Source organism: Oncorhynchus gorbuscha, linkage group LG18 (genome assembly GCF_021184085.1).
Source record: "Oncorhynchus gorbuscha isolate QuinsamMale2020 ecotype Even-year linkage group LG18, OgorEven_v1.0, whole genome shotgun sequence".
NCBI lineage: Eukaryota > Metazoa > Chordata > Actinopteri > Salmoniformes > Salmonidae > Oncorhynchus > Oncorhynchus gorbuscha.
Genome location: NC_060190.1, coordinates 49830424 through 49842376, shown reverse-complemented (window position 1 = coordinate 49842376; position 11953 = coordinate 49830424). Strand labels below are relative to the sequence as shown.

General features: G+C 47.3%; 1 protein-coding gene across 1 annotated transcript in view; it reads right to left on the bottom strand.

Moving 5' to 3' along the window:
- Positions 1-1130: 1130 nt before the first annotated feature.
- LOC124003945 (kelch domain-containing protein 8A-like) overlaps positions 1131-11953 on the bottom strand; it is a 26035-nt gene continuing 15212 nt past the window's right edge. Inside the window, exons 6-8 of the mRNA XM_046312605.1 lie at positions 2921-3022; positions 2695-2843; positions 1131-1626 (exon numbers count right to left, since the gene is read on the bottom strand). Coding sequence (XP_046168561.1) covers positions 1573-1626; positions 2695-2843; positions 2921-3022 — 305 coding nt within the window. The 3' untranslated portion in view covers positions 1131-1572. The remainder of the gene's footprint in view (positions 1627-2694; positions 2844-2920; positions 3023-11953) is intronic.

Here is an 11953-nt window from a genome sequence, read left to right as displayed (position 1 = left end):
GAAGTATCCATCTACTAGTTTGTGCTTATTAAATCACATCCTGAGAATGAAGCTATTCATGAATGATATTTCACATCAATCAATTGCCAATACACAGTGCACTAATGACAAACCCTAACATATGAACCAACGATTATTATTGCAGCTATGAGTATAACATATTTTCTAATATTGGGATGTTAAAGAGCTCTTTCTCCCAAACAAAACTTAAATAAGATTGAATAACACAACTGAATATACACCAGTTGATATATACACTATACACTCATTGACTAATATATGAAAGTATGATATCACACCAATAGAATTCATATTGCCATAGCCAATACAAAGGCTACACTATCAAATGTGCGGAACAATCAACTTTGGATAATTGCACTCAGTTTCCGTACAATGTAGTTTTTCAGATACATGATTTGGATCGGCTCAGGATGTCTGCATGCTCCAGTTAAGTGGAGCTGGAAACAGTGCTTGTATTCATGCCAGTCCAAGCAACTGCATACGGTACGTCAGGAGTTGACTGTACTTTAGGCCATAGAAATGGGTGGACACTGACATGAGGTCATTTGCATCTACAGTATGAACAGCAAACTGTTGACAAACTGCACACATTTCCTATACAACATATATATATATATATATATATATATATATATATACAGAACTCTAAGTAACAAAACAAACTGTTTTACCTTACTTTAGCCTTTACTTACTGTTAAGATATCATCTATATTTCCTGTCGAAAACATTTAATGCAAGGCAATCAGTAAGTCTACAACAATATATGTAAAAGTTAAAAAATATTGAAGACCTTTCTAAGCTTTCTAAGATAATTCTAAAGCAGGGTTCTCCAACCCTGTTCCTGGAGAGCTACCGTCCTGTAGGTTCACACCAACCCTGTTCCTGGAGAGCTACCGTCCTGTAGGTTAACACCAACCCTGTTCCTGGAGAGCTACCGTCCTGTAGGTTCACACCAACCCTGTTCCTGGAGAGCTACCGTCCTGTAGGTTCACACCAACCCTGTTCCTGGAGAGCTACCGTCCTGTAGGTTAACACCAACCCTGTTCCTGGAGAGCTACCGTCCTGTAGGTTCATAACCTACAGGATAGTAGCTCTCCAGGAACAGGGTTGGTGTGAACCTACAGGACGGTAGCTCTCCAGGAACAGGGTTGGAGAGCCTTGCCCTAAAGGGATATCACACACACAGTGCAGAGGAATCTTCTCATTACTAAAACTCGTATATATTACTTATTTACAGAGAAAGCCAGCTCCTCGTCTGTGTACAGTATATTTGGATGCTGTGAGTCAGTATGATTATTATTGGGATCGATTCTGTGTGTGGGATCTAATCTGTGTTTGTTTGAGTGTGTATAGACAACCCAGCAGAGAGCAATGTTCTGTGTTTGTGGCATGACTTCCCCTTCCTTACTATTCTGCTGTAAATATTGCACTTGTCCAAGACCAACAGCCGTTCTGAAAGCACTGGAGCCACTGATCTTGAATAGAATGTTCCAGGAATCTTCTTGCTGTCATCCTGCTGTCAATCATCATGTAAGGGGCATGTCCTTGAGCCTACAGACACTCCTCCTCTTTTACGTACAGGATCTCATGGGCTGAACTAGGGACCTTATAGACAGACAGAGACAGACAGTCAAAAAAACAAGTGTGTGTAACGGTGACTAACCCCATTCCGTACAAATCTGCGGAGGAAAGTTGAAAAAACGGACCCCTCTGACGCTGTACGTTAAATTGTGACGTGTCATGACGTGAAGCACAGCGCGCACAATGCAACTCATCCTGTGTCGTACAGCCTCTCTCCACCAGGGGTAGCACTTCTCTCGCAGATTAAAAACAAGAAAAGGGACAGGGACAAGGTAAGGGCGGATATCTAGTCATTTTTTGCTTCATCACTTGCAAGCAATCATGACTCTCAAAAACCACTGTTTACTTCTGAAGATAACTTTAGCGGCGCCCTAAAAACCAGATTCAAATTCGACACAAACCTTCAAATAGGTATGTAATGACACGTTATATAAACTCTTTATAGTGTTTTATTTACATTTTAGAGGTGATACGTTGGACAGATCAGGTGAAATAAGCCATTTCCCCACACTATGCATCTGTCCTTTTCACTATCACGCAAGAGGATTCGCTTCCCCACACTACACATCTGTCCTTTTCACTATCACGCAAGAGGATTCGCTTCCCCACACTACACATCTGTCCTTTTCACTATCACGCAAGAGGTCCTTTTCACTATCACGCAAGAGGATTCGCTTCCCCACACTACACATCTGTCCTTTTCACTATCACGCAAGAGGATTCGCTTCCCCACACTACACATCTGTCCTTCTCACGATCACGCTAGAGGATTCGCTTCCCCACACTACACATCTGTCCTTTTCACGATCACGCAAGAGGATTCGCTTCCCCACCCGCCATTTTTAAAAAGACCCGACTGAGATCATTGCCTAATGGGATCATGCGAAGATGGGCATCATGAAGGTCTCGTCATTGATTTTGTTTTGAAAGGGGAAAATGTTGCTTTACAATGGTATTGATATTACAGTTGATCTGGAAGTATTACATTTTTTGGGTGCTAAAATAAGGTCAATTTTACAGACCAGCACGATGTACAAAAGTGAGTTAGTTAATGTTATGTGTGTGACAACATGCAGAGCAATATTCCAGCACCTGGTTAACTCCTCCAACCACCAGCAGGCGGTCCCTGATGACGATGGAGGAGGCGGAGCATCGTGGCATTGCCATAGGAACCAGTCTCTCCCACTTCCTCTTCTGAGGGTGGAAGGCTTCCACCGTGTCGAGAACTGAGGGTTGGTGACCTGGGGACCAACTAGGTGTCAACAAAAACACACATATACAGGCACATATACACACACATTCACACTCCCTCCCTCACCAAGTCCTCCTGCTACGACCATCCTGCCCCTGAGGAAAGCTGAGGCGAAGTCAGCCCTCTTAGTCTTCATGGCCACCGTGTCCTCCGACTTCAGCCATGACCCTGGGGGGGGGCAGGAGTGGATGATGTTAACACTTTTTAGTGGAGGCATTGAAGTGTTGTAAAGTCCACTTTGACCACTGCATAAAACATGTTTCTTTGTTCTGCCAATTCTGCAAGCTACAATTTGGTGTTCTTGAATGCTGGTGGCATCACAACTCAGTAATACTGTGCGCACCATGAATACAAATGTCCTCGCACACCTGGGCACAATGCACACACACACGCACACACACACCAAACTATCAGGTCAGGGCCCAAGATATTGGAAATAAGAAGAAAGAGACAATTTCACGATGAAACCAACAAGTCGGTACATTTGAATCGCTTCAAAGGAGAAAAACAAGATGATTCCCTCCTGCAGTCTGGCAGGAGGTGACCTCTGGGGTAAAATTGCATATTATTTACACTTCTACTTAGGCAAACACTTGTGTGGCTAAAGACGGTGAAACTATTTCAGGGAAACAGCAAATAGGGAGGATACACAGTGCGTTTTTCAAGTCCTCTTTTTAAGCTTTTATGTTGTGCCTCATCTGTCTGTAGGACGTTAAGTATTTCTGGCATCACAATCAGCTCCACAGCTCCACAGAGAGAGACAGAGGGAGAGAGAGAAACTGAACCAGCAGATAAAAGCACTGTGTTAATAAACTGTTTTGATGCCAGCCCAGACTTGAACTTGAAAGGGAATAAGGCAGAGCACAGCTGGCGACGGGCTCCTCTGCCAAGGCCTTTGTTGTTGATGTGGTGGCTGGCTGGCACTCTCAGGGGCTTCCTCGAAATAACTTGTTTTAAACACATCACATTCAGCAGTAAGGAAGTTCCCTTCAGATTCAGAGTGAGGGGAACACACTAACACACTAGCAGGAAGACAGATCAGAGAGTTTCGTTGCTCTACTACAGATAGCTAAACTAGCAGGGACTGGAGATATTATAGTAAGTGGTGCAGTTAATGTACAGCACCAGTCAAACGTTTGGACACACCTACTCATTCCAGGGTTTTTCTTTATTTGTTACTATTTCCTACATTGTAGAATACTAGTGAAGACATCAGAACTATGAAATAACACGTGGAATCATGTAGTAATCAAAAAAGTGTTAAAACAAGATTCTTCAAGGTCGCCAGCCTTTGCCTTGATGACAATTTTGCACACTCTTTCTCTCAACCAGCTTCATGAGGAAGTCACCTAGAATGCATTTTAATAACAGGTTTTTCTTGTTAAAAGTTAAATAGTGGAATTTCTTCACATCTTAATGCTTTTGAGCCAATCAGTTGTGTTGTGACAAGGTAGGGGTGGTATACAGAAGATAGCCCTATTTGGTAAAAGACCAAGTCCATATTATGGCAAGAACAGCTCAAATAAGCAAAGAGAAACGACAGTCCATCATTACTTTAAGACACGAAGGTCCTTCAATCTGGAAAATGCCATGAACTTTGAAAGTTTCTTCAAGTGCAGTCGCAAAAACCATCAAGAGCTATGATGAAACTGGCTCATGAGGACCACCACAGGAAAGGAAGACCCAGAGTTACCTCTGCTGCAAAGGATAAGTTCATTAGAGTTAATTGCATTTCAGATTGCTGGCCAAATAAATGCTTCAAGTAACAGACACACCTCAACATCAACTGTTCAGAGGAGACTGCGTGAATCAGGCCTTCATGGTCGAATTGCTGTGAAGAAACCACTACTAAAGGACAGCAATAATAAGAAGAGACTTGCTTGTGCCAAGAAACACGAACAATGGACATTAGACCGGTGGAAATCTGTCCTTTGGTCTGATGAGTCCAAATTTGAGATGGTTGGTTCCAACCGCTGTGTCTTTGTGAGATGCAGAGTAAGTGAACGGATGATCTCTGCATGTGTGGTTCCCACCGTAAAGCATGAAGGAGGAGGTGTGATGGTGTGGGGATGTTTTGCTGGTGACACTGTCAGTGATTTATTTATTATTCAAGGCACACTTAACCAGCATGGCCACCACAGCATTCTGGAACAATATACCATCCCATCTGGTATGCCCTTAGTGTCATGCAGGTGAAAGAGGACCCAAAAGCGACTTGGCGAAAACAGAGTCTTTAATCCAGTAAAGTAAATACAAACAAAAAACACAACTTTCACTCGAAATGACGAGGACAAACTGGAGACTCGATCTTGAACAGCAGGTGAACAGCAGGTTGCCTCGGGAAGGCACTTGAACCAGACAGACTCAGACACCTGCTCACCACGCAGCATCTGAGGAAAACACGACACGACAGGGCGATACACAAACACAGCACGGTGAATTCTAGACAAGGAACCGACAGGACAGGAACGGAACACAAAGGAAGAAATAGGGACTCTAATCAGGGGAAAGGATCGGGAACAGGTGTGGGAAGACTAAATGATTGATTAGGGGAATAGGAACAGCTGGGAGCAGGAACGGAACGATAGAGAGAAGAGAGAGCGAGAGAGTGAGAGAGGGAGGGGAGAGAGAGGGGATAGAAAGAGGGAAAGAACCTAATAAGACCAGCAGAGGGAAACGAATAGAATGGGAAGCACAGGGACAAGACAAGATAATAAATGACAAAACATGACAGTACCCCCCACTCACCGAGCGCCTCCTGGCGCACTCGAGGAGGAATCCTGGCGGCAACGGAGGAAATCATCAATGAGTGAACGGTCCAGCACGTCCCGAGACGGAACCCAACTCCTCTCCTCAGGACCGTAACCCTCCCAATCCACTAAGTATTGGTGACCCCGTCCCCGAGAACGCATGTCCATGATCTTATGTACCTTGTAAATAGGTGCGCTCTCGACAAGGACGGGAGGGGGAGGGAAGACGAACGGGGTGCGAAGAAAGGGCTTGACACAGGAGACATGGAAGACAGGATGGACGCGACGAAGATGTCGCGGAAGAAGCAGTCGCACAGCGACAGGATTGACGACCTGGGAGACACGGAACGGACCAATGAACCGCGGAGTCAACTTACGAGAAGCTGTCGTAAGAGGAAGGTTGCGAGTGGAAAGCCACACTCTCTGGCCGCAACAATACCTTGGACTCTTAATCCTGCGTTTATTGGCGGCTCTCACAGTCTGTGCCCTGTAACGGCAAAGTGCAGACCTCACCCTCCTCCAGGTGCGCTCACAACGTTGGACAAACGCTTGAGCGGAGGGAACGCTGGACTCGGCAAGCTGGGATGAGAACAGAGGAGGCTGGTAACCCAGACTACTCTGAAACGGAGATAACCCGGTAGCAGACGAAGGAAGCGAATTGTGAGCGTATTCTGCCCAGGGGAGCTGTTCTGCCCAAGACGCAGGGTTTCTGAAAGAAAGGCTGCGTAGTATGCGACCAATCGTCTGATTGGCCCTCTCTGCTTGACCGTTAGACTGGGGATGAAACCCGGAAGAGAGACTGACGGACGCACCAATCAAACGACAGAACTCCCTCCAAAACTGTGACGTGAATTGCGGGCCTCTGTCTGAAACGGCGTCTAACGGGAGGCCATGAATTCTGAATACATTCTCGATAATGATTTGTGCCGTCTCCTTAGCGGAAGGAAGTTTAGCGAGGGGAATGAAATGTGCCGCCTTAGAGAACCTATCGACAACCGTAAGAATCACAGTCTTCCCCGCAGACAAAGGCAAAGGCAGACCGGTAATGGCGAATAGACGCAAGAGTGCCTCGAACACCGGGATGACCAGCTAACTTGGCAGAGTGAGCCCACTGAAGAACAGCCAGACGAGTGGAAACAGGAACGAAAAGGAAGTTACTAGGACAAGCGCGCGGCGACGCAGTGTGCGTGAGTGCTTGCTTAACCTGTCTTTCAATTCCCCAGACTGTTAACCCGACAACACGCCCATAAGGAAGAATCCCCTCGGGATCAGTAGAAGCCACAGAAGAACTAAACAGACGGGATAAGGCATCAGGCTTGGTGTTCTTGCTACCCGGACGGTAAGAAATCACAAACTCGAAACGAGCGAAAAACAACGCCCAACGAGCTTGACGGGCATTAAGTCGTTTGGCAGAACGGATGTACTCAAGGTTCTTATGGTCTGTCCAAACGACAAAAGGAACGGTCGCCCCCTCCAACCACTGTCGCCATTCGCCTAGGGCTAAGCGGATGGCGAGCAGTTCACGGTTACCCACATCATAGTTGCGCTCAGATGGCGACAGGCGATGAGAAAAATAAGCGCAAGGATGAACCTTATCGTCAGACTGGAAGCGCTGGGATAGAATGGCTCCCACGCCTACCTCTGAAGCGTCAACCTCGACAATGAATTGTCTAGTGACGTCAGGAGTAACGAGGATAGGAGCGGACGTAAAACGTTCTTTTAGAAGATCAAAAGCTCCCTGGGCGGAACCGGACCACTTAAAACACGTCTTGACAGAAGTAAGAGCTGTGAGAGGGGCAGCAACTTGACCGATTACGAATGAAACGCCGATAGAAATTAGCGAAACCTAAAAAGCGCTGCAACTCGACACGTGACCTTGGAACGGGCCAATCACTGACAGCTTGGACCTTAGCGGAATCCATCTGAATGCCTTCAGCGGAAATAACGGAACCGAGAAAAGTAACGGAGGAGACATGAAAAGAGCACTTCTCAGACTTTACGTAGAGACAATTCTCTAAAAGGCGCTGTAGAACACGTCGAACGTGCTGAACATGAATCTCGAGTGACGGAGAAAAAATCAGGATATCGTCAAGATAGACAAAAACAAAGATGTTCAGCATGTCTCTCAGAACATCATTAACTAATGCCTGAAAAACAGCTGGCGCATTGGCGAGACCAAACGGCAGAACCCGGTACTCAAAATGCCCTAACGGAGTGTTAAACGCCGTTTTCCACTCGTCCCCCTCTCTGATGCGCACGAGATGGTAAGCGTTACGAAGGTCCAACTTAGTAAAGCACCTGGCTCCCTGCAGAATCTCGAAGGCTGATGACATAAGGGGAAGCGGATAACGATTCTTAACCGTTATGTCATTCAGCCCTCGATAATCCACGCAGGGGCGCAGAGTACCGTCCTTCTTCTTAACAAAAAAGAACCCCGCCCCGGCCGGAGAGGAAGAAGGCACTATGGTACCGGCGTCAAGAGACACAGACAAATAATCCTCGAGAGCCTTACGTTCGGGAGCCGACAGAGAGTATAGTCTACCCCGAGGAGGAGTGGTCCCCGGAAGGAGATCAATACTACAATCATACGACCGGTGAGGAGGAAGGGAGTTGGCTCGGGACCGACTGAAGACCGTGCGCAGATCATGATATTCCTCCGGCACTCCTGTCAAATCGCCAGGTTCCTCCTGAGAAGTAGGGACAGAAGAAACGGGAGGGATGGCAGACATTAAACACTTCACATGACAAGAAACGTTCCAGGATAGGATAGAATTACTAGACCAATTAATAGAAGGATTATGACATACTAGCCAGGGATGACCCAAAACAACAGGTGTAAACGGTGAACGAAAAATCAAAAAAGAAATAGTCTCACTGTGGTTACCAGATACTGTGAGGGTTAAAGGTAGTGTCTCAAATCTGATACTGGGAAGATGACTACCATCTAAGGCGAACATGGGCGTAGGCTTCTCTAACTCTCTGAAAGGAATGTCATGTTTCCGAACCCATGCTTCGTCCATGAAACAACCCTCAGCCCCAGAGTCTATCAAGGCACTACATGTAGCACCCGAACCGGTCCAGCGTAGATGGACCGACAAAGTAGTACAGGATCTTGATGGAGAGACTTGAGTAGTTGCGCTCACCTGTAGCCCTCCGCTTACAGATGAGCTCTGGCTTTTACTGGACATGAATTAACAAAATGTCCAGCAACTCCGCAATAGAGGCACAGGCGGTTGGTGATCCTCCGTTCCCTCTCCTTAGTCGAGATGCGAATCCCTCCCAGCTGCATGGGCTCAGACTCTGAGCCAGAGGAGGGAGATGGTTGCGATGCGGAGCAGGGAAACACCGTTGATGCGAGCTCTCTTCCACGAGCCCGGTGACGAAGATCTACCCGTCGTTCTATGCGGATGGCGAGAGCAATCAAAGAGTCCACATCTGAAGGAACCTCCCGGGAGAGAATCTCATCCTTAACCACTGCGTGGAGTCCCTCCAGAAAACGAGCGAGCAGCGCCGGCTCGTTCCACTCACTAGAGGCAGCAAGAGTGCGAAACTCAATAGAATAATCCGTTATGGACCGTTCACCTTGGCATAAGGAAGCCAGGGCCCTAGAAGCCTCCCTACCAAAAACTGAACGGTCAAAAACCCGAATCATCTCCTCTTTAAAGTTCTGGAACTTGTTAGAGCAATCAGCCCTTGCCTCCCAGATAGCTGTGCCCCATTCTCGAGCCCGGCCAGTAAGGAGTGAAATGACGTAAGCAACCCGAGCTCTCTCTCTAGAGTATGTGTTGGGTTGGAGAGAGAACACAATCTCACACTGCGTGAGAAAGGAGCGGCACTCAGTGGGCTGCCCGGAGTAGCAAGGTGGGTTATTAACCCTAGGTTCTGGAGGCTCGGCAGGCCAGGAAGTAACAGGTGGCACGAGACGTAGACTCTGGAACTGTCCAGAGAGGTCGGAAACCTGAGCGGCCAGGTTCTCCACGGCATGGCGAGCAGCAGACAATTCCTGCTCGTGTCTGCCGAGCATGGCTCCTTGGATCTCGACGGCAGTGTAACGAGCGTCTGAAGTCGCTGGGTCCATTCCTTGGTCGGTTCCTTCTGTCATGCAGGTGAAAGAGGACCCAAAAGCGACTTGGCGAAAACAGAGTCTTTAATCCAGTAAAGTAAATACAAACAAAAAACACAACTTTCACTCGAAATGACGAGGACAAACTGGAGACTCGATCTTGAACAGCAGGTGAACAGCAGGTTGCCTCGGGAAGGCACTTGAACCAGACAGACTCAGACACCTGCTCACCACGCAGCATCTGAGGAAAACACGACACGACAGGGCGATACACAAACACAGCACGGTGAATTCTAGACAAGGAACCGACAGGACAGGAACGGAACACAAAGGAAGAAATAGGGACTCTAATCAGGGGAAAGGATCGGGAACAGGTGTGGGAAGACTAAATGATTGATTAGGGGAATAGGAACAGCTGGGAGCAGGAACGGAACGATAGAGAGAAGAGAGAGCGAGAGAGTGAGAGAGGGAGGGGGAGAGAGAGGGATAGAAAGAGGGAAAGAACCTAATAAGACCAGCAGAGGGAAACGAATAGAATGGGAAGCACAGGGACAAGACAAGATAATAAATGACAAAACATGACACTTAGTGGGACTATCATTTGTTTTTCAACAGGACAATGACCCAATACCTCCAGGCAGTGTAAGGGCTATTTGACCAAGAAGGAGAGTGACGGAGTGCTGCATCAGATGACCTGGCCTCCATAATCACCCGACCTCAACCCAATTGAAATGTTTGGGATGAGATGGACCGCAGGGTGAAGGAAAGTCAGCCAAAAGATGCTCAGTATATGTGGGAAAAGCATTCCAGGTGAAGCTGGTTGAGAGAATGCCAAGAGTGTGAAAAGCTGTCATCAAGACAAAGTGTGGCTACTTTGAAGAATCTCAAATTAAAAATATATTTTTAATTGTTTAACACTTTTTTGTGCCCCCCTTCCACAGTATTCACAGGGTTCAAGGGGAATATCAATCTCCCCAGGGTGACAAGATGGGACACTGTCCACAAGGGGGCGCCCCTCCTCCATAGGTGGCTCATTACTGTGATTCATTGCTGATTCCTGTCTGTAGCTCACTAGTCCCTATGAGGTGTCGAGTGATACAGGTTATTGGCTCTGTAGGCGTTTAGTTGTTGGTAGCAGAGTCGCGGGAACAAGGAGGGTTGGACACGACCATGCTATTATCCCACACACAGTGTGTGGGGTTCATATGAGCCCCCAAATGAGCTGTCTGTTCAAATAGAAAGGGTCACTGTTTCAGAGCTGTCTGTCCCTTTCCCAGCTAGGTTATAAGGCGATTTGTCGCCAATACCTATGACTGGTCGGTAGGGTAACCTCCATGATAATGTTTTTTTTTTCTGGGTCTATTTTTAATGCATGTGGTCCAGCGCTGGGTGCCCGCCGGTTACCGGAACACATCTTACTGCCTAAACCAATGAGGGTATGTCACTGGTCACCGGACCCAGAGTGGGACGATCGGTGGGCAAACCTTGGCACATAAACACTCTGTTCTTTCAACAGAGTTCCACAGTTTTCACCATTGTTAAAAGTGTTTCCTCCTGTATGTGAGTTAGATGAAGTCTTCCTTCTCCACGTTCAGACACACGGTCCTCAAGAGTGGTGCGAATGGAAGAAGAACCAATCTCTCCCAGTCACTTCAGATGACACTACACAGGATTCTCACTGTCTGCTCCAACCAATGGCGGGCATGCGCAGTGTCGCCCTGGATCATGTGAACAGTGATGTCAGGGTACAGGCTACAATCTGCAGCGTCGTCATGTCGACTGTTCCCGAGGCCTCGGTGCCCGTTTTGAGGGAGGAAATAACCTCCATCTCCAGATGCAGGCAATCTGAGTGGTTCCTGTGTCGAAGATCTGGGACTGCTGGTTCAGCCGGTACTCCTGGTTACGAAAACGGGACTTTGTGTCTCATTCTAGAGAATGTGCCCTCAACAAGCATCTCCAGAATCTACAAACAGACTGTTCACGAGCCGCCGGCTATTACAGTGATTGACTGGTGGGAGCTACTGTCCCGTATTCAGTCTCTAGGCTTCATAAGAAACTAGAAAAAGAGCTATCTGACTCAGCGCATTCTGTTTCTGGGTCTCGAGCTAGACTCACGGACGGTGTCCGGGTTCCAGCTCTGCTTAGCCAAATTTTGTCTGGGTCACAGGGCGTTTTCACCAGTGCCTATGCCTGCTGGGGATGATGGCTTCTGTGATGGAAGTTGTTCCCATGAGGCTTTTGTTGATAAGGCCGAACCAGCACTGAGTGCTGGCGTAGTGTCATCTG